We start from the raw sequence: 21,969 nt of genomic DNA, 5'->3' as shown, positions 1-21,969 counted from the left end.
CTCCGGACTCCCGCCCGCGCGGGCTCCTTTCCGCCGGGGCACCTCCTCCGCCGGTCCCCGCTGGGGACGGCCCTTTGAGGCCGCGGCGTCCCCTCAGCCCCGAGGGCAGCCCGCGATCGGTCCCTCACACCCCCGACCGCCCTCCCCGCCACCCGCCCTGCCCTCACGGCGGCCGCCGCCCCCCCCGCCCCGCTCCTTCGCTGTCGGCGCCGCGCGTGCGCGGTGCGCGGCCCCGCCGGGCAGGCGGGCGGGCGGAGCCGAGCGGAGCCGCCGAGCGCAGCCGCGCCGAGCCCCGCGCAGCGCCGGCATTGTGCGGGCGGGCGCCCCGACACACGCACCGCAGCCGCCGGCCGCGCCGAGCGCCGCGTTCCCCGCCGAGCCCGCCGCCCCCCCCCCTCCCCCAGCAGCATGTCGGGCCGGTCGGTGCGGGCCGAGACCCGGAGCCGGGCGAAGGATGATATCAAGCGGGTGATGGCGGCCATCGAGAAAGTGCGCAAATGGTGAGCGGGCCGCGCCGCGCCGGGACCCCCCGCGCCCGCGTCCCCCCCGCGCCTCCCCGCGCCCCGCGCCGGCCCCGCGCGGGGCCGGGGCTCGGCGGCGGCCGCGGGGGGCGGGGAGCCGGCGGCACCCAGCAGCCATTTCGCTCCTCCGCGAGTCACATGAAGGCGGCGGCGGCGGCGGCGGCGTGTGAGGGCGAGAGGCGGCTCCATTGTGCGGCCGAACCCCCTCCCCGCCGCCCCCCGCCGCCCCCCGCACCCCCCGGCCCATCGCACACCCCCGCGGGTCCCGGGCCGGGCGCCACGGCCACGGGCGGGCGGAGAGTCGGGCCCGGCACCTCCCGCCGCCTGCCCCGACAAAGGGCCCGGGGAGCGGGCCCGGGGCTGCCCCGCCGCCCGCGCCGGGGGGAAAGAGCGCTCCAAGAAGTGTTCTGGGAAGAAAAAAAGCCCCACAAAACATGTTAAAAATACCCCCGTAAAGCTCCCGAGAGTTTATTTTCTTTTTTTGTCGCTGCCTGTTTGTTTATTTATTTTACCTCTCAAGTTCCCGAGGTTTGCGCGTAAAAGCGCAGCAAAGCCGAGCGCGATCGTCTCCCACCGGCGCTCCGGGAGAGAGCGCGAAACTGCCCCTGGAACCCCCCTTAAATCGTGTAATGAAGGGTTATACCCCGACCGAATAAGTCCTTTTTGTTAGGCCTTCGGCGTGTTTTGGCCTTTTCCCGCTTTTGTCTCTTTTTTTTTCGGCTTTTGTTAGAAAAACCCTCACGAGGTGTTGAGACAATACAGCGAAGCGGTCGCTGCCGTGTTGTGCACGGTCGGTGCGGGGACCTGGGATGGGATAAAGAGCAGTGCCAGTGTGACTCAAGAGTGAATCCCTCTTCCAGCAAGTTGTGACTGTTCGGTAGTTTTTGTGCGTGTGTACCTTAAAATACTTTCTGTAAACATACGGAATCCACGGGGAAATCCCTTGGGTTAGTGTTGATCTGCATCACTCAGCTGGTTTGTACCTGGTGAAATCAGGGGACGCTTCTATTGCAATCCTCGGCTCACGCTTTGTTTGCGTTAAAAGAAGAGGGGGAAATACAGAATTGAACGTGTTCGTTATTGGGGTGAAATGGATTGTTTGAGCTTTAAATGGCCTTGAGCACGGGAACGGGCCCGTTGGCGTGAGCCAGACAAAGAATCGGGACGTGTGTCCAATAACGCCGGGCACGAGATGTGGATTTCAAAGAATCCAGCCATTGTGTGGGGAGCCAGAACAGCCCGGGTGCTTTCAGGAACTCTCTTCTACTCGGGTGGTGTTTTAAGTGCAGTTTGCTGACGGCTGGGCCAGCTTTGGAGGGTCAGAACAATGTCCAGCGGTGTGACAGGACTTTTGTTCCAACAGGAGCGTGGTTGGGTGTGTGGGACTGTTTTGTCTGTAGGTATTTCATTCATGAGCACAGCACGCTCCCTTTGAATCCTAGTTTGCAGAATTCAGAGGGCAATGCAGACAGCAGCTTGGCCATTCAACAAAATACCTCGTTTATTTATTTTTTCTTGGCAAGGGCTCTCTGCCATCATGTCAGTTGCTATGGCTCTCTCTGTGAAACAGAAATCTTACGGTATAAATAGGTTTTTCTACATGTTAACCCTCGTGAGAGACAACTTGCTTTAAAGGGTTCCTGTGTGGAATCATGCAATGTTTCTGTTGGTTATTGTCAGAAGTATTGATATGGCTTTTTGCGTGTGCACCCCACAAGTATTTACATAAACCAATTTCCTTATTTTTAAAGGAATCATAATTTGAGGGTGAATTCCATGATTCTCCCTCTACACCTGCAGTCAAGTACAGTGGGAAATTAGCAAGAGAGATTCTGTGTTTTGTGGTTTCAGTGCTTTGAGAAGACTTGGCTTGTTAAATTGAACTTTCCACACTGGCAATTCCTGCATCTTCAGAAGAGCCACATCGGCAATTTCCAAGTGTGCAGTTTCATTTGCATAATAGAAGCAATTTGTTGCCATCCACAGCTCTTCTGTGGAAATGCAGCCACTGAAAATTAAAATACCTTGCACCCAACATTTCCTAGGACAGAGTTTTGTGCGACTTGCGTGCTCGCAGTGCTGCGTGCCAGGGATGAGCAGGGAGGCAGGCGGGACTGTGAACTCATCTGAGCAGACAGGGGCTTTAGCCAGAGCTTTATCCACCTGGGAAGGTGTGCAGCACCTTGCTGTGTGGTATTACTGAATCCCTGTGCTGCCACGTCTGTGAACGTGCCTGCTGGGAAGCAGCTTCCACCAGAACAGACTTCGTTCCTTAGGAAATTAGTGTTCTTGGACAGCAAGCCCTTGGATGCAGGTCCCTTCTTTTCATATCCATCTGCAGCACGTGGCACTTCTGGTTATTAGTGGAACTTAGTAGTAAACAGTGAAGTTGTTACGTTTTTATCTCGAGATTACTGTAACCTTATCTCCTTTGTTTAAACCACTCTCGTGAATGAGCATCTGTTTGGGAAAACACAGAGCACGTGGCTTAGGGAATTCCTGGTTACGTTGTATTCGTGTGGCAGAAAAGTTAAATTTCCACAGTAAGAGAATAGTTTGGGGTTTTTTAACAGTACTTATAATTTTTCTTCAAGTCTGTCTTAAAAAATTCTGAGATTAATTTTTCTCACTGGATTGTGAAAGGTACAGGGCTGGTTTTTGTCTTAAAGGTTGATGAGTACTTGTAAATTCTAAGTGGGCTCTCAAGATGAGAGGGGCAAAAACTATTGTGCCCTCAGCCAGCAATAGAAAAATACTGGAAACATTCTTGGGTTTTATCCAAGTCGGATTTATTAAATGCAGGAAAATACAGACATTTACTGAAAGACAAGTAATGGGCAGGAGGCATAAGTGGTAGGATGTCTTGGGAGGCAGTGAAATAATTTTCATGGGTATGTAGCACTGCTGGACCTTTGGACAACTGTGCAGACATGTGAGGATTGAGGTCTGGAATACCTGGTAGGAACGAGGAAAGCTCACTGCCTTGTCTTTGAATTCTTTGCAGAATCCTTTGACCTTTCTCTGGCCCATCAAAGCCCTAACCTGGGGGTAGTGGTAGCACCTTAGGAAGAAGAGGTGAACCTGGACAACTGATGAAAGAAAGTACTTGGAGAAAGTTGAGGAGAAAAGTCCCCACTGGCTGTGTTACCTGGTGCCAATGGTTGGGATTGCTGGCTGTGGCTACTTAGAATTTCTGGGCAATGTTGCTGTAGCTTTTCTGTTCACTGTCTCCATTCAGACTCGCTAAAATGTTTTTGTGTGGTATGTAATGCTCAGAGATTGAGCTTCTGCAGGTTTTGCTGCTCGTGCTTCCTTAAAATAGGCTTTTGCTCTGAAATGGAGTTATGACATAGAACCTGTTAACATGATGTCTTTGGAAAAAGGCTGTTTGCTACCCCTGGATCACCACCCTGCTTCAACCTGGCTGCGTTGGCTCTTTTGGGTTTCCTGCTAAGATTTCAGTTCAAGTAGTGGCAGTTGAAGTAAGAATACCCAGTGTATGTGTGGGAATGTACTGAAGTTTTGTAGTGGCCCAAACACTCTGTTACGATGCTTGAATTGTGATACTTTTTTTTCTGTCTTTGATTATTTCTCTCTGGGCCAGGATGTGCTCTCTGACTTCAGTGGAAGCTGAGGTTAAAGGTAGAGTTTTGGCATGTGTAAATGGTTCTCTCCACTGCTAGAAAGGTGCTCCTGGCCACGTGGAACCAAGCAGGGCTTGCTTTAAAACGTGCTGGCCTGTGTAAGGTACAGGGGGCTCTCAAAATGTGCCGTATTTAGGGAAACTCAGAGGGAAGGTGTCTGTAACCACCTGTCCTTGTCCAGTCGTGCTGCATGGCTTTTTACTGTGTTTGCAGCCTGGTCAGTATAAACACCACGTGTGTCTGGGGCTCCTTCCCGTTAGTCACTAGACAGACATCCCCACAGCAGTGGGTGTGCTCGGGAAGGCAAGCCTGCGCCTCAGAGAGTCAGTTGTTGTGCATCTCACAGCACTTTTTGTGTATAATAATGGCATTTTCTTTCCCATTCCCCTCTCTCCTTTGCTTGATCCCACAGGGAGGTCATAATTCTGTGATTTTCACCAAACTCTGTTGCAATGCAAGTGAGTGTGATGTGATAAATTCAGCATTATGACGTCACTTCGTGATCACCAGCAGAAGATGGGGTATGTGGGAGCAAATCCGTGTGTGTAAACGCAGATCACTGTGATGGATGAGAGCCACAGGAAAAGGCCAAACAAGCGGGAAAGCCTTTCCTTGAGTGATATATTGGCAGCAAAGGCTTTCTGTGTCTGTGCCATCAAATGTTTCTGGCACTCAGTGCTGCTGCAGAAGCTGCCTTGACACTTTCTGTATAAGTGTAACGTACACTGTTGTCTTTGCTCACCCGTATATTACTTTTATACGTGGAATCTGATACTCATCTGTGGAGCTCTAGTGTTATTATACAAAATATAAATATATTTAAGAGTCTTGGGCTCTTTAGAGTGGGGAATTGAGTATATAATGATGTAAGTTCTGGGATATTAGTATGCCTCAGGCATAAGCACTGAAGAAGTGTTGATACTAGTGCTTACCCTATGTACCCTTGGCTGTCCTTTAAATGCTGTGCAGATACAGTTCAGAATTTAAAAATGCTTTAACACAATTTCAGATAGATGTAAGGGTTTGTTTCTGTTGGGTTGGTTAGTTTCTGAATTTACTGTGACTAAAATATTGAAGATACTTTTCGGCGTGGAAAATTAAAAGAAAAAAGTATTTTTGTGGATATTTAAAGTTTTGCCACTTTCTGTTGTTACTCCTGATTCATTCATGGAGGAAGAGGAGAGATATTAAAACAGGCAAAATTATTATTTTTTTGTAAAGCTGCGGGGTTTATCAGCTAGAAGTGGACAAGTAAAGCTGATTGTTGCCACATTTTTAGCCTGATAAACTGTCAGGTTGATGGATTTCCATCAGGCACCTTTTCCAGTCCACCAGTCAATATAGAGACCAACCTGTAGGAATAACAGAGGGTAGTGTGATAACATATTTTGCCTAGTGATCACTTACCAAAGGTGGAATAGGTGATGGGGTGGAATTCTGCTCAGGATCTCGGGATGAGTGGGTGCAACAGACAGGAAAATGGGGAGAAACTACTTCAGGTCTCACAAGAGGCTGGGCACAGGAGCTCAGGAATTCCTCATTTCCACTCCAGTGCTGGGTCAGGGAGGGTATTTTGTGGTTTGTGCAGCATTTCCCAAAGTTCCTGCCATGGGGCAGCATCAGTAAATTGTCAGTTCTCAGGGAATGAGAAGGAAAGTCCCTGACCAGCAGGTTGGGATGGTGTCTATGCAGGAAAGATTAAAAAGAGTGGTCAGAGTAGAACTGGGTTTGGGGTGTTTGTTTGCTTGTTTGGATTTTGGGTTTGGTTGTGAAATGCAAAGGCAGTAAGTATTACACATAATATTCTAAGCTTAATTTGCAATAAACATCTTTAATCTTGAAGTTATTTTACCCTGTTGATCTCGAGTGTCTCAAAGTCATTGCGTTTCTTTGTTAACAAATTTGTGTTTGTGCTGCAAATGATTTCATTACATTTTAGAGGAGGTTGTCTTCTTTTTTTCCTACTGATACTTTCGTGGTCTTAAACCTTCAATACTGTAAATGCTCCCACGTGTAAAATATTTGCATAATAGCAGTGTGATGTGGGGTTTTCTTTTCAGCCGTGAGTGTTTGCAGGACTGGGATGTCGGTGTACTTCCATCACAAAATATCCTTCTTCCCATTGTTATCTGAATTACTGTGTATTGAATTCAGTTAAAAAAAATCCCTGTAGCTGAGGGTTATCAAAACTTAAAGTGGTACTTAAGAAGCTCAAAAGAATTAAAATGTCAGGGCTAACTTTAATACTAGAAGGAAAAAGTTACTAATATAGGTTTCCTCCTGTGTTCTACAGTCTGTCCAGTGAAGATGCTGTGTGAGGCTGCTTTGAGATGCTAACAGGTATCTTGAACTTTTGGTTTTCCAGTGCAGCATCTCTAAGTAATATTTTGCTGTAGGAAAAGACTAAAATCTTGATTTTTTAATAGCATTTATTCACCTCTCCCCACACCCAAAACAAAACTCCAGCTGGTTTTATTTCCATAATTTCAAAGGTTTTCCTAAGTAGAGATAAACCTAGTTTGTCTTGTATCCTTAAAAAAACCCCAAATTATGTCATGATCATCACTTCACAATTAAGTATGTTCTCATTATTGACATACCCTCATCTCCACTGTCATTTTTATCGCACGTAGAGCTCCAAATTAGAGTGAAATTGGATTTTGACATACTTTAGCCACCTAGTGTACCCAAATGGTTGTATCCCAACACAATGAGGGGAAATTGTACTCCAGGAAGAGCAGTGGGAAAGAAATAAATCTCAAATAGTTTTGGACTTAAGTTAAAATCTCCTTATAGACAGATCCAAAATGTATCAAATAGTCACATATAGTTTAGGGGTTTTTTTTAATTAAACAGGAAAATGTCTCTTCTAAAGGGAAAATAAAAGATTGGCTTTAGTAGCTAAAACAAATAGGAGGATGTTTGTGGCTGCTTTTGATTCTGGAGGTCCTCTCTAAAAATGAAGCTATCACACATTTGGAGTCACACCCAGCTTCTCCCATCCTGCAAAAAACATTTTTAAATCTTTTTAACCTATAACTGGATCCCAAATCTATTATTTAAATGTGTTTTTTGGAAAAAAAATAATGCTTCAGATCTCATGCCAAATTAATTTCAGATGTTCCTGAATATTTAATGGAATCGCTCTTTGTTGTTAACTTCTAATCGATCCATTTGCAGAGCTGCTTTACAAACCCAGGAACCAGCAGTGGGAATCTGTGACCTGAAAACTGATCACAGGCACGGGATGAAATTTCTCTGGCATTGTGGACCTTCTTTTAATATCCTGATGGAGAGAGCTCAGGGAATTCATCCCTCACCCAGGCGCTGAGCATCCCTGTGCTCTCCGCTGTGCCCCCCTGAGGTGGTGCTGCCCTCCAGCCACATTTCCTTCCCAATTTGTCAGTGTCCCCATTCACGGCTGGCAGGGCCTGCACAGTGCTCCAGGTTATGCTTTTCCCTCTCTGGTAGCCTCAGCCTTGCTTTTCCAGAGAGCTGGGCTCTCCAGAGTCTGGATTCTGCATCACGGCACACGTTGCTTCCAAAGAGGCTGTTGTTCCTATGGCTGGAATTGCAGAGCTGTCTGTCAGGGGTGTGGAGTGAATGTTAAATTGCCAGCAGCAAATTTCTGCCCCAAAATAAACCTCAGATGGTCAAAATGCATCTAGATTTCTGATGCCATTAAACAACTTCATGACAATCAAAACACACTGGTCTGTCTAAACCCTCTTCTGCTCTCTAGAAACTGAAGTGAAAATTGTAGGCATTAAATCTGCATTTTCAATTGCTGTTCTTCTTAACTGTACCTTTAATCCAGATCTTATTACTGCTACTGCAGTTACTCACCCAGTCAGGTAACAGCCCTGAGAAATCTGGAGGGTAGCAGTGCTCTTAACAACTTTGTGAAATGAAAAGAACAATTTGCACAATGCAGTGCTAAAGACGATGTAATAGAGATCATCCTACTTAATAGCCTGTTTAAATCCTTGACAACTTACAATAGGAGATCACTGTCTTCTGAATTCGAAGTTTAACTTCTCCTGCATTGTAATTTTCTAGGGAGAAGAAGTGGGTGACAGTTGGCGACACATCCCTAAGGATTTACAAATGGGTCCCAGTAACAGAGCCCAAGGTCGATGATGTAAGTATATCCTGCAGTCTCTGCTTTTTCCTTGTGTTTAGGGAAAATCCAAAGAAATATTCTTGGTCTTCTCAGAGCCTTAAGCTGAGGCTGGTGTGGGTCTTGCACGCTCCAGGGAGATGTTGATCTCTACGGAAAGTGATGTTGATGGGTCAGTGGGTGAGTCTTCCTGGAGTCAGCTGGGATCAGTTCTCAGATAACTGTGGAATATTCAGCTTGAAATTGATTTTTTAAACCTTTCTCTAATATAACAACTGGGAAGTGGGGAGGGAAAGTTCAGACATTGACCATTTTCCCTCCTTCTACTTGATGTTTCAGAGGAAAGTAGGTGGTTTGGAACCGGGCAGAGTATTCTCTGTTTTGCTCAAAAATAGGTGCAAAACACTGATGTGAGGGCAGGAAAACCCTGTGGAACTGAGATGGCTTGTATTAAGATGTCCAGCCCAAGTAATACAGCACAAACACTTCTATTGCAATGTGTGTTTTCTCTTCATAAATGTTCTGTGTATGCATCATGTTTGTGTTCTTAGTGTGCACTGTTCATGTGGCATAAAAATTGCTGTAAAAATCGAAGTGGGTGGGACTTACAAATTGATTTTCAAAACACTGCTTTTTTTAAAGTTGAAATATTGTAATAGAAAACTAATCAATGATATCATAGTAAAATATATATGCCAAGTTTGGTACTCCTTCCTTGGGCTTCACGTGCTTTTACTTTGTTTCTTTCTGTGCCTTTGGTTGTCCCACATATATCAGTGACTGTCAAAGTTGTGGGAAACCTCTTGGGTTCTTCCAGTGCTTGAGCAGCATCTCTGTGAAGTAACCCCTTAGCAACTGGGAAACCTTCTTTACAGAAATCTCTTCATTGTTTCTAGTTGTCAAATGTTAGGTCTTGATTTTTTTATTTATAATACATGGGAGGGGGGGAAGTGTGCTATCTATGTGAGAGAGAGTGCAAGATTTAGGATATTTAGGTTCATGGCTTCTGAAAATCATTTTCCTGCAGTGAAGGTGTTCCTGCAGGATGGGTGCTGTGGGACTTGGAAATAGAATTTCTAAGTGAGCTTCTGGATGAATTTTCAAGGTCACTGATACCTGAAGTCAAATTCCCTGTTATGAAGAATGGGTTTATATAATGGTCTCTGTGCAGTTTAATTGTGTTTTCTGAGCCATCATCTGTAGGTTGAGACTCCAGATTTGCTGAAATTGGGACACTTGTTCAAGACCAGTTACTTTGGTGTCCTACAGTCACACTCTTTTCATGCTGCAGTTGTTGCAGCATTGATGTCACAAGGTTTCTGTCTTCTTGCTCTGGAAGTTCTCACAAATAAAACAAGTGCATGTATTTTACAAATAAATACCAAGCAGGGATAATTTTGGCTATTTAATTTTGTGGACATTCCTTTATATCCAATTTCATCCACTGTGAAGGAGCAGACAGTGTATTTGCTTTTCACTAGAGTAGGAAGATGGGACCTTTCCTGTTTCAAATGGAAGTTGTCTTTGATTTTAGTGAACAGAGATTAGATTTCTTCCCCCCTCATGTGCTGTTCCTAAGACACTTTGACATTTCTTTGAACTACAGTTAGCTGGGCTCTTTTCCTCCTATTGGGTCTGGAAGGCTGTTCTAGAGCTCAACACTTTGATGGTTAAACCTTTGTAAAACACTTTGCAGCTTAAATTGCTTGCTGTCATTTTCAATATTTCTTTTGTGGCAAAAGTGTCTTTATTGCCTTTAAAAAAAATAACAAAACCAAACCTGAGAGATATTATGACCTCTCTGAACTTTCATTTTGCAAAGGTAAAGAAGTCCATGTACTCTCACCTCTGTTTTGTATATTAGGGAGTAAAATCTGGCTTCTCTGAAGAAAAAATACAGTTTAAAAATAACCTAAATAATACGTTTAAAATAAAGACAAAAGTCTTTCCCAGATATCACTTGTTGAATTTCTTCTGCAGTCTTAGACAATATTTGATTGTGTTTTAGTTCCTTCCCCTGTTGGAAGACGCTCTCTGTCCAAAAGGATGGGTTGAGAGTGTTCTTCCTGGAGTCAGGCTTCCCATTGTGTCCTCAGCAGGCAGCAGGATCCTCCAAAAGCAGTGCAGCTGCTCCTTCTCCTGGGAGACTGGTTACGTCACCTCCTCATTGGAAATGCTGCATCCCTCGGCAGGCACAGGGTTCCCACGTGATGGATCCACGGGCTCTGCCTTTGTTTTAGTGCTTCTGGTCTGTGCTGGGGTCAGTCCTGAGCAGGTTGGGACCAGGTGCCCACGCAGGGCTGTCGTGCTTGTGCTCTTTGTTTTAGGCCAGTCTGATTTTTCTTAATCCATCTTTTAGTTAGAATGAAGAAACAGCATCGGTTGTAGGGAAGGAGGAGACCTCTGCAGTGTTGGTCTTTGAGAAGGAGGTAAAAAGCTGTTTCTTGAGTGTAAAATTCATGATCTTTGTCATTCCTGTGGTGCACAGTGTCTTGGTGTGCTCTTGAAGCTTCCTGATAGGAAAGGGACAATGTACTGGGTTAGGTAGTGGTGTGTTCATACACATAAACTACACAGAGCAGAGCTGGGAGCTCAGAAATAGGGTGTTTTGGTGGATCTCAGCCCTGCCTCTGATCAGGAATATTATTCCCTGTTCCTGGTGTAGCAGAGATTCCTTTGACCTTGCTTCTGTAGCTCTTAGGGCTGAGTACAGAGTTGGCAGCAGCACCTGCCAAGTTCTCAGAGTCTGTTGCAGCAAACCCTTTAATCACTGTGCCTCAGATTCCTGTGTGGAGAACCAGGAGGGTTTCTGAGAACTTCTGTACTTTTTACAGAAATGGTGCAGTTTGAAGATGAAGAACAGAATCACAAAATTGTTCAGGTCGGAAAAGAGCTTTAAGATCATGTTTAGTGCTGTTGTTAGAATTTCCCATAAATCCTAGTGTTCTGTGTCAAGAAGAATGCAAATGGGAAAACAGCCCTGCAGTTATTGGGACTAATGCATTATTGATAATGGCAGTTATTATCACACTGGCTTTATTTCTCACTTGAAATTAAGAGGTGCTTATGGAAGTAATGAGTGATGAGGGGTTTATACTGCAACACGGATTTCTCTTTGTGGTGGTGGTATCTCATTTGTGTGTGATGCCTTTTGTTTTTCAGAAAAATAAGAATAAGAAAAAAGGCAAAGATGAAAAATGTGGCTCTGAAGTGACCACCCCAGAGAACAGCTCCTCCCCAGGGATGATGGACATGCACGGTGAGTGGGAGAAGGGCAGCCCCAATTCCCCCCCTGCACTGCTCTGCAGGTGTAAGCCAACAACATCAGATCCAGCCTTGCTCCTATGTGTGGGTAGTGTGATGGAGTCAAAGTGAAAACAGCATCAGATGCTTATTTGGTACCTTGGACTTCTCTCCTGTGGATGTACTAACAGTTGTTTAAACCACATTTTTATTTGGGCTATGAGTGGGGGGGGAACTGTTAGTGAAGCAAAACAGAAAATTAGAAATATCTACTTTTCAAAATACTACACTGAGGTGAAGTAGTAACTCTGTGGAGTTTGCTGCTTGAAGAACCAAAAAATCCCCAAAGCCTCAGTGGTACCTCCTACAATTAGTGCAGGTTTTGTACTTATTAACTCTCTAACTGATTAAGGTCAAAAGAATTCTGCAAGAGCCAAGAAGGCAAGCTGTGGTTCTGTGTTGTCTTCCTTCTTCTTCAGCCTGATGAAATTAAGTGCTTAAGGAAATATTTTTTGGCTTGCCAGTCAGGCACTATTAGGTCAACTTTATTTTATTTTTTTTTTTTTTAAAGTGTGACTGTTGAGTGTTAACCTGGTGTTTATTACAGAGGAGTTTGCACAGCTCAGCTCTGTTTCAAGTTTTTACCTTCTGGCTGTTTGGATAACAATTATGGCTGAGAAAGCAGCACTATTTGAGCTGATAAGAGGGGATCACTCTTTAGTGGGTTGTAAATTTTTCATTTCAGTTTTATTTGCATTTCTATTGCCTCCTGGTTGGTTTTTGCAGTTTTCACAGCAAGTATGGTCTTGCAATTAAAGGATTGAGCAGGATTTTCACAGATCTGCATTAATTTTTCATCTGTTTCAAACTTCTTGGCTTTTTGCCTTGGTCAGGTCATAAGTCTTGTTGCTCTCATCCACAAGGTGAATATACTACTTGCTTTTTTATCATATATAATTTATGTTTTTAAGGCAGACTGTACAATTCCATGATAAACTTAATCTGATCTCTGACTACAGAGACAATATCTGTGCTGCAGAAACTTACTGTGATCCAGGTCTTTGAGGGCTTGGGAATTTCCTGGACAATTATCCCTTAGAAACTATTGATATTGGGACTGGATGTTATGTTTTATCTTGATGGGGTTTTTTTGAGGGGTTTTGGGCTGGGTTTTTTTTGACCTTCAGGACACATTTCAAAAAACATCTGCTCATCTGAACAATGGAGTGATGGGTATTTGTAAATCTGAAGTGTGAACACTTGATTAGCCCTTAATGAGACTGTCAGTTCAGTTGATCTGGTTTATTCATACTGCAAAATTCTGGGTTCTTTTGGATGAGAGCTGAGTAAAACACTCTTGGGTTTGATGTATAAAATTAGTTCGAACCTGTTTTTTGAAGTTTTCTGATTTTTAGTAACTGCTAGAAAACTCCTTAGGCTGGTGTGGAAAAAAGTTAGATGTAGTGTTAGTCTGAATGCTTGGACTTGATCCCTAATGAGCTAAATTATATCATGTGTTACCAGGGAATAACACAGGAAAAATATGGAGGAATTAAGGTTTGCTTTGTGTCTTGTCACATTAAACTTCCTTGTTTTTCACTCTTTTGTTAACAGATGACAATAGCAACCAGAGTTCAATAGCTGATGCTTCTCCAATAAAACAAGAAAACAGTAGTAATTCAAGTCCAGCACCAGAGCAGAACTTGGCAACACAAGCAGACGGCACTGAAGTCAAGTCTGACGAAACTCAGGCAGAGGCAAAGGAGCAGCCTGGCTCAGAAGGTAAGCTGGGAAGGCCACCTTCAAAGCCAAACAAAAAAATGTTATCCTTTAGTGTGTCATTTATTTGCTTATCCACTTTGAGAACTGAAAAAAATAACATTTTGAAAGAGACGGTTGCTGAATTCTCAGCATTTATGTGAAAATGGGCCACAATGTCTCTGACTTCCTGATGATCCTTCATACAACTGGAAAGGTCACATTGACATTCAGGGTCTTTTCAGAGAGAGACAAAATACTTGGTTTATTGTTGTCATAATCTCAGCCTTGAAAGAAGAAATAATTTATAAGTGAAAGAATTCTTCATCTTTGAAATGGCAGCTACCATGTAATCACACAAACCCTGGAGGGTATTACTTTGTGTGGGTCTGTGAGTGTTTGTTATCTAGTAAGAAAGTGAAATGGAGGTGAGATAATTTGAAATTATTTTTTAAAATTGTCTAAACTATAATGTAAGCTTTCTTTTTTCTTAACCCTGCTAATTAGTTATTCGGAAGTGAGCTCTGAATTCTGTCCTAATTTTCTAAAAGCATTACAAGATTGTACTGCCGTTGTGCACAGATTAAAAATACATGTGGGTTAAGAGATTGTTCTGAACCTCACTCTTTAAATGGTATTTTAGGTAATTGAAAAGTGCTCTGTGTTTATATTCGTGGAAAGATAACTTCCTTCGTCCTATTATAACAGATAAAAGATGTCCTTAACACCATTCTAATGATTTGGTTGCAGAATTCTTCCCATAGCAAAGCAATTAAATTATGCCCTCCTGATTTAGTTCTTCACCAATTTAAATTTAGAGCCTTTATCTCAGTAACACTGGTGGTGAAGTATGTTAAATATTGTCATTGTTAACTGGGGCTAAAACTCAACAACAGAACTGTCAGCAAATTGAAATAAATCAGAGCACCATTTCCTTCAAAGAAAATCTCAGCTTGCATATTTGGCCACGTTAAATGGTAAGGGTTTACTCCTAGGAGTAACACTGTCTGAACCTGGTGATGTGAAGTCATTACAAAGCTCCCCTGGCTAAATTTAAGTTCAGGGAAAATCACACCCAGTCCTCTGGATTAGCTCCAGAGTCAGTTACTGTAAAATGAAAGGGAGATATAATGGTAAAAAATACCTGTTGTTAATGTGGGGTTTTTTCTATTGGTTATGTGCTGTGTTATACAGTTTAGTAAACATTTATCTACCAAAGGGATCAATCAGAGCCCTGGAATTGTGACATTATTCAACTGGACAGGGTTAAGGACCTTGCACCTCTATCTCACGTTGCTCCACTGAAATCAGGAAGGTTCTTTTAAGTCAGAGGACAGTTTGGGTGGGCAGAAATGCCTGAGGAGGACTTCTTAAACCAAACAGGTGCACTGAAAACAGTTTGCTGTGTGAACAGGCATTGGGACTTGGCTGTTTAAAATACAAGGTCCCCTTGCCCAAAGGTCAGCAGCAGCCCAAGTGTATTGTTGGGAGCACCTGGAAGAGAACAGTGGCCATGAGGAGTCTGTGGTGGGGAGATGGGCACGTGGCAGAGCTCCTCAGCTCAGTGTCTGCTGAGACAGACACTGCAAAAATTCAAATTGAAATTCCTTTTGACCCTTGGGACTTGTTTCTCTATCAGCATGGAGATGCTTTTCTGGTGAGACATGGACAGGAAGAGGATTCTGACCGAGTTTGCTGAGTGTGATCTTTGAGGTGCTCATCATGGGCATTGCTTGAACTCAGAAGTGCTTGTGATGCTTTTTATACAGTGTGTCACAAAAATATCCATTACTCACTGGTTATGTCATCTTTGTTAACCAAAGATGTCCAGAATTGTTTTGATCTTGCATTGCTCTTCATCTGGAATAAATTCAAGTTTCTTGGGTCAGGGATCTATGGAGGGATCGCTTCATAAAACTTCACACACACTTCTGAGAATTTAAGTCAAAAAGGATTTTTAAATGAGTTGAAGGAAAGAATGGGGTCCTTAAACTGTTCCTGAAGTGGATACTGGAAGAACTATAACTGACCTTTTACAGTCAGAAGGGTTTGAATAGTGAAGTTTTTTGTTTGGTTTGAGTTTTTTTGTTGGTTCTCTGCTTCTGGACACACTTTGTTAAACTTCCAGGGATCTTTAACCTGTGAAGACATTTAAAGTGCCCCTGGCCTCTCTCGAGTGAATGGATGCTTTAGCCTTGAGTCCTCTGTAAGTCATGTTTTGAGAGAGAGAAGGGTTTAAAAAAACAACTAAACAAAACCAAAAAACCCCAAAACAAAACAAAACCCAACAACAAAAAATCCCAATGAAAATTGAAAACAGGAACAGGCTGGGAGACTTCTCCACAGCTGTGCACCAAAATTAAACATTCTACAACCTTAATGGTTAAGCTAGTTAGCTGAATTTCTAAATTCTATCTTAAAAGTAGTATCCAGCAAAAAAAGTGGATTTTAAATATATGGCTGAATTTTGATTCAGGTGATTTTATTCTCTCCCTAGCCACACAGTTTTAGACCTGTTAGTTATCACAGTTCAGCCCTTTCTGTAGCAGCCTTTTCCTTCTGCTTTGGAGGAAGTTTGTTTGCAGTCAGTTTGTGTTGAGACTTGTTTGCTGCTGGCCCTGACACTGCTGGGTGAGGGTGTGTGGGAGCCTGGCTCCCTCTAGGGTCTGATCCCAGGGTTCTGCTGCCGGCACTGGGAAGGAGAAGCTCTGCCAGCAGCCACGTTGTGATCCTGCACTTGGAGCTTAATTCATGGTATTCACACAGTTATGTATGTTATCATTAACCATTACACGTGGGTGAAATGCGTGTGCTTGGGATGCTGCTGATGGGAAGCCATCCTAAAAACTCCTGCTGAATGCTTTCATTTGTTTGCTTAAAATTGTTTCTTGAAATTTCAGATACCTCTGATGAACAGAATTCACAGTCTTCAATGGAAAATTCCATGAATAGTTCAGAGAAAGCAGAAATTCAGTCCTCTGGAGAAAATGATATAATTACAGAGGCATCTAAAAACTCTCAGGTAACTTAAAGTGCAGAAGCTCAATTACTTGGATTTTGGAAAAACTCTTTTTTTACTAAAAAAAAAAATAAGGAGGCCAGTCGTATATTTAGAATAATTTCCAAAGGTGACTGGCTTCTTGAATTTCACATAATTGGAACAGTAAGACCAGATTGGTCTGTTTGACGTTTTGGTTATTAAAAACCAGTCTGTGTTTTGTAATGGAATAAAATTTTGCATTAATAAATTGCTTGGACCAAACCTACTGAGCAGGCCCCTTTGAGGACCATTCAGAGGTAAAATGCCTTCTACAAAGGTAAATGCATAGGCAGTTAGGAAAGTTAATTTTTATAGATTCAGTGGATGAGATGTTTGGATATTTATTTGCTGATACACTGAAAAATTCTGGGCAGGTGGGAGAAAGAAATTATCCTTTTAGGTGTGCCCTTCTCAGGGCAGGACAACTCCAGATCCTCAGGGAGCACTGCTCTGTCCACTGGTTTTCCTGTGGGTCAGTGGTTTGTTCCAGTGCACACCTGGCACTTCCCCAGCCTGCCTGTTCTGAACTGTAGAGGTTGCTCTGGCTACAGCAGGAGGAAATCCCCGTGTGCTTGGGGCAGGGTGACCCTGCTGTTCCCTGGAATATTCACTGTGGTTTTTAGCCCGGAACTAAAATTTTGCCCTTTGTAGACGACAACAAGTGTAAAGATGTCGAGGTAAGAAGTAAGTAGAGGAGTGATTTCAGGAAGCAGATGCACTTGGGAATGTTGTTCTGGCATCCAGGGATGCTTTGGCTGTCACACGTGACATTTTGGTGCTGTTTGTTTGATGTTTACGGTGCCTCAACTTCAGTGCAATGATAACGTGGCTGTTTTTCTTTTCCCCCTCATTAAGGACTCTGAAGGAGTGCCACCTTCTAAAAAGATGAAAGTAGAGGCTTCCCAACAAAATGTTGAAGAGATTTAGACTATAGATTTTTCTGGTCAGATTTTATGTAAGGTACATCAGTGGGCTTAATTATAGAACAACCTTACTTAAGCATCTTCTCTTGGATGAGGACAGAACTCCTAACTTTTCAAGTTACCAAGCAAAAATCCAAGAAAGCCTAACAAAGGTTTAACTTCTCAGACACTGAAAACTTTTTCCTGTGAAACAAACATTGAGAACTTTTAAGTTACTGTCTCTGAAATGGTTGGAGTAAACAACTCAGGAGGGGTCTACGCACTGTTTCTAAAGTCAAAATTACAATTATGTTGCTGCTGTATTTTTTTTTCATTTCTCTATTTAACATTGTAAGATATTTAAGGATGGTACAGGTCAGGTATTAGCTTTCATGTGAAGTTCATTGTTCTGGCGTGATGTCTGCTTTTGTTTTGTGCCTTGTGTTCTGAAAACAGTGCTAACTTTTAAAAGTTGTTTTGCAACTGTCTCCTTTGCAAAGTGGCCTATGTTTGTATAATGCCATGTAGTAAGGCTTTTTTTTTTTTTTCTTTTTTTTTTCTTTTTTTGTTGTTTGTTTGGGGTTTTTTGTTTCGTTTTTAAGTTTTAAATCCCTGGTGCTTAAATTTTTAAACAACTATAGATCAGGAAGCCATTTTCACTCTTGGAGTCCAAGGAGAAAAAGGAGCTTGATGTTTTATTTTAGCAGCTGTAGTGGAGATCTTTTATTGAATGCATGGCATTCGCAACTGTAAATTTGGTCTTCTAAATACTTAACTTCATCAGAAGTTAACATGATCTGTTTACCATTTATAGTCCAGATCTGAATATATACTATAACACAGACACTTAAAATACTTACGTATTAGGTCCAGATCTCTGTACTGGGTACAACTTTACAGAAAAGTTCCACTATGTACATAAATAGGATCAAAGGGATTGATGCACAGTCAGTTTATTTTCAATTGGTCTTTTTTGATATCATGTTTTCACTGAACTGGATTTCATTGTACTGTTTCATTATGAGATGTTTACTTCTGTGTTCCAGGAAAATACTGTATTGGGGGTTTCCTTTTCTCTTTCAGCAAGTCTTGTAAATAAGCCTTGTTGTCTCCATAGTCCCCACATCAGTTAGAAATGTTCCTTCTCTCCCAACTAAAGTGTGCTTATGCTAAACTTGATGGAAAGGCACGAGGTAGGTGCAACTCCCTTCAAATTCGTGGCGAGCAGAACCATCTGCATCAGGTCACAAGGGTCTGGTCTTCCAGTGGGCTTTGAACTTCCAGGGAATAAACCCCCAGTGTCGGTGGAACCGCTCGTTTCCCACTTCCATGCACACACACACATCCATCCATATGCACATACTGCTGGATCAGGCCCTGACTCTGTCCTCACTTGGTGTGGGAGATGGAACTTGTAATTTAAACTATGATCTCACAGCTCTGGAAATGGTTTGTAAGTGTAGTTTGTAAGCTGAAAACTGTAAATACTTTTTTAGGTGAAAAGGAGAAATTGCTTCCAGTCGATACATTTTCATGATTAGCTCTTCATGAAGCTTGTTTAGGTTGGGATTCTCCAATAGTGAAAATGGCTTGCACTTAGACTACTGCATTACATTTGCAATTACCACTTTCTTAGGAAAAGCAATGAGGAATTGGGGGGAGGGAACAGGGGGAGGGAGGAGTGGGGAGCCAATACTGACCTTCCGTAAGATGCTTGTAGGACTGAACTCCACGTAACCTATGACACTCAGTTTCAGAACTTTTCCTTTATGTTGAAATAAAACTTTTTTGGATTTTAACTGAATAAAATCGGATTGCAAATCATTCATGAAAACAGCGTGCTCCCTAATAAGCTTTTGGGATTTCTGGTCTGATCATGAAGTCCGTTAACATCCTGAAAACAAGGAAATGAGGAGCCAAAAACTGAATTTGCACAATATATGCAATGAAACGGTAGAATTCTCTCTTGAATTGTGTGTATGCCTAAAATGTGGATAACTGGTCCATGATGATTGATTTGTATGTATATTACATTCAGATTTAAGTGATATTTTGTGAGAAGTTCTATTGATATATTAAATGGGCAAATCTAGAAAGATTCAAACTTTTAAAATATTTTTGATTTACTAACTTTTTGTTGTTTTTAATGCTAAAACAAAACAAATCTGATGCCACCTTTGACAACTAGTCGTGTTTACTAATCCCTCTCTTCAGGTGCATCGCAGCAAGTTTTTAATTTTCATTTTGTAGATGTTTCCAAGGGAGTAAATAGACTTTTCATTTAGGAACTAATTCCTGTACTTTAGGAAGAAATAAAATATATAAATAGCACTAAAAATACCTCAAATTTTTCATTAGATAGAAGCATTTATTGGCATTATTGACATCAACAGGTTTAATTATAAACTTCCTTTTCTCTCCTGTGGCTTCTGCTCAGAACTGTTCATTGTTCTGTGGCTTACAAGACAAGGCATCATAACCATCTTCCCTAGAGGCTTTATTTCTGAGGTAGGAATCCTTTATTTACAGCTTACAGAGAATACATTCAGATCTTTTATTTTAACCAGAGATTCTAGTGACAACAGACAACTGAACAAGCAGATAGATTTGGGTTCCTTAGACCTGTTATTGTCAGTCTCTAAGGGAAGAGACTTTGACATTATCTGGTATGAAGAAATCCAAAATAGTGTATAAGACTGTTATTAGTCTTTTTTTGAAGTGCCTGATAACATTTATGGGCCAACGGATGTGATTAAACACATTTTAATGCCAGAAAGTACAGATGGGACCAAACCAGAATATGGAATTCAAATCCACCTGAGGTTTGAAACGAGATCTAAATCCAGCTGGTTTTGGCTTGGACCTATCTCTACCCGAAACTTGTTTTATGAACTCACTGTAAAAGGGTTTATTGAAAGCATTGAGAGGTGGAGCAGGAGGAGAGATGTAATTTTCTTCAAGATGACTGAAAGTTCTCATACAGCTGATGTTTTAGAAATAGTGCAAATATCAAGAAGTGCTTCCTTGCTACAATGCTGAATGTTGGAGCTTCAGTTACAGATAAATAAATAAAAAACTAAAAAAGAAAAAAAAAAAAAGGAAAAAAAAATAAAGAAACTAGAAGCAAGCAAGTAACTTAGCTGAGTTTGTGGAACACGTGGGAAGGCCTTCCAGATAAGCGATTTACTCAGCCAAACATTTTATAGCAGAACTATTCCTTGGAATTTTTATGCTTGGGAAAGTAGTTGTTAAAACATTCCAAAAAGTGCTGGCACTTACAAAACAACAAAAAAAAAATAAATCAACAAGGCAGTATAAAATATCGGTTTTGGGTGGCTATCTTCATACATAAACATTGTCATGTTTTGGAATGTTCTTTATATCTAAGGGCCTGTTAGAAGGTGTAAAGAATTTTGTTTTCTTCAATACCTAATCGTTTTCCATCTTATGATTTGTGTGTGTGTGTGTTGTACAGCAGTATAATTTTTCACTTATTTATTCCATCGGTAGTTATGGTTTGTACAATGTACAATGGTTTCATTTCAAAAAAAAATAAAATAAAAAATCACAACACGAATGCTGTGTGAATAATTTTTATCAAGAAACTTAACCTCAGTTTGGTTTGGTTTGTTTTTTTTTTTTTTTAATTTACAATAAATTTCTGTTTTTATAAATGGCATTTTTAAATGTTCATTTGTGGTGCTGTCTTGTTTGGTAATGTGTAAAATGATTCACCTTTGAGCAGTCCAAAGGTGTCTTGACAGTGTGGTGGGGCAGGCGGCGGTTGTAAGAACAACAAACAGAATAGATATGGCCCATGTAATTACAGCAACCTGCAGAATAATGTGGTAATTTAAGGTAATTTAAGTACCAAATTCCTCATTTGGTACTCAGGTTATGTGTTGCAGTAACTTAAATTGGAGGGAGGAGGGAGGGCAGTGTGGAAATGTGCTTCAGTTTGGATACAAGCTCGAGTCCAATGCTTGCAAGGGTAAAACTCCTGAGGAGTTTTGGAAAGATTCTTTACATTCAAGGTGGATATAAAGTGTCCAGCTTATTTTTAGTGTTCTATGTGCTCTGTCCCAAAGTGGCCTGTGGTTCCACAGGCAGCTGGACTGCCCTGCTGGCTCATTGCTCCCAGAGGGGCGAGCCCAGCCTGCCTGCTCCCAGTTGGGTTTGTTCCCTGCCTTGCATTTGCTGGGGTGCTCATAACATCCCCATTAACCCCTACAGTTCACTAATCTGGGAAGAAACTGCCATGTAGTTGGTTTTTTTCCTTCTCCAGATCAGTGAATTGAACTAACAGACGTATATAAAGGAGTTACATACAGGGTGGAACTGGAGAGAGAGAATACAGGTTGCAGCAAGGATGTGACTCAAGATGGGTCCCAGAAGGAAAGGCCTCTGAACAGGTAAGGCTTGTACCAGGGAAGGGCGAAGGAGCAGCAGGAGCCTGGAGCAGGGCACACACGGATTGTCCCTGTGGTTTTCCTGGGAGCAGGAAGGCCAGCAGAGCCTGCCCAGAGCCTGCAGCCAGCCCTGTCTGAGGCTGGGAGGAAGCTTCCCTGAGCTCTTTCCCTCATCAGTATGGGAATGCTTATCTTCCTGTCTGTAGATTTAGGAGGATAATCTCTCACCACTAAGTAGTGTGGAATACACTGTGGGTATGTCTTTGAACAGCTTGAATGTCTCTGCTCACTGTGTATTGCAGTGCAGTGCTAAGTCCTCCTCCTGTGCTAAA

At 42.4% G+C, this 21,969-nt stretch overlaps 2 protein-coding genes across 2 annotated transcripts in view; one reads left to right on the top strand and one right to left on the bottom strand.

Moving 5' to 3' along the window:
• The window catches only part of VPS33A (VPS33A core subunit of CORVET and HOPS complexes), a 117,170-nt gene that overhangs the window by 8,733 nt on the left and 86,468 nt on the right, over window positions 1–21,969 (bottom strand). The gene's annotated exons all lie outside the window — the stretch shown is intronic.
• On the top strand, window positions 256–20,345 carry BCL7A (BAF chromatin remodeling complex subunit BCL7A). Its single transcript, XM_051785766.1, has 6 exons — window positions 256–500; window positions 8,225–8,306; window positions 11,448–11,544; window positions 13,143–13,310; window positions 16,187–16,308; window positions 17,182–20,345. Exons 1-6 carry the CDS (start codon window positions 409–411, stop codon window positions 17,251–17,253), a joined length of 633 nt encoding a protein of 210 aa, XP_051641726.1. The 5' UTR covers window positions 256–408; the 3' UTR covers window positions 17,254–20,345.

The sequence above is a fragment of the Manacus candei genome, unplaced genomic scaffold (assembly GCF_025592945.1).
Source record: "Manacus candei isolate 608988 ecotype Guabito, Panama unplaced genomic scaffold, ASM2559294v1 h1tg000020l, whole genome shotgun sequence".
Classification (NCBI taxonomy): domain Eukaryota; kingdom Metazoa; phylum Chordata; class Aves; order Passeriformes; family Pipridae; genus Manacus; species Manacus candei.
Note: the sequence above shows the minus strand (reverse complement) of the source record. Positions and strands in the feature narration are given on the sequence as shown.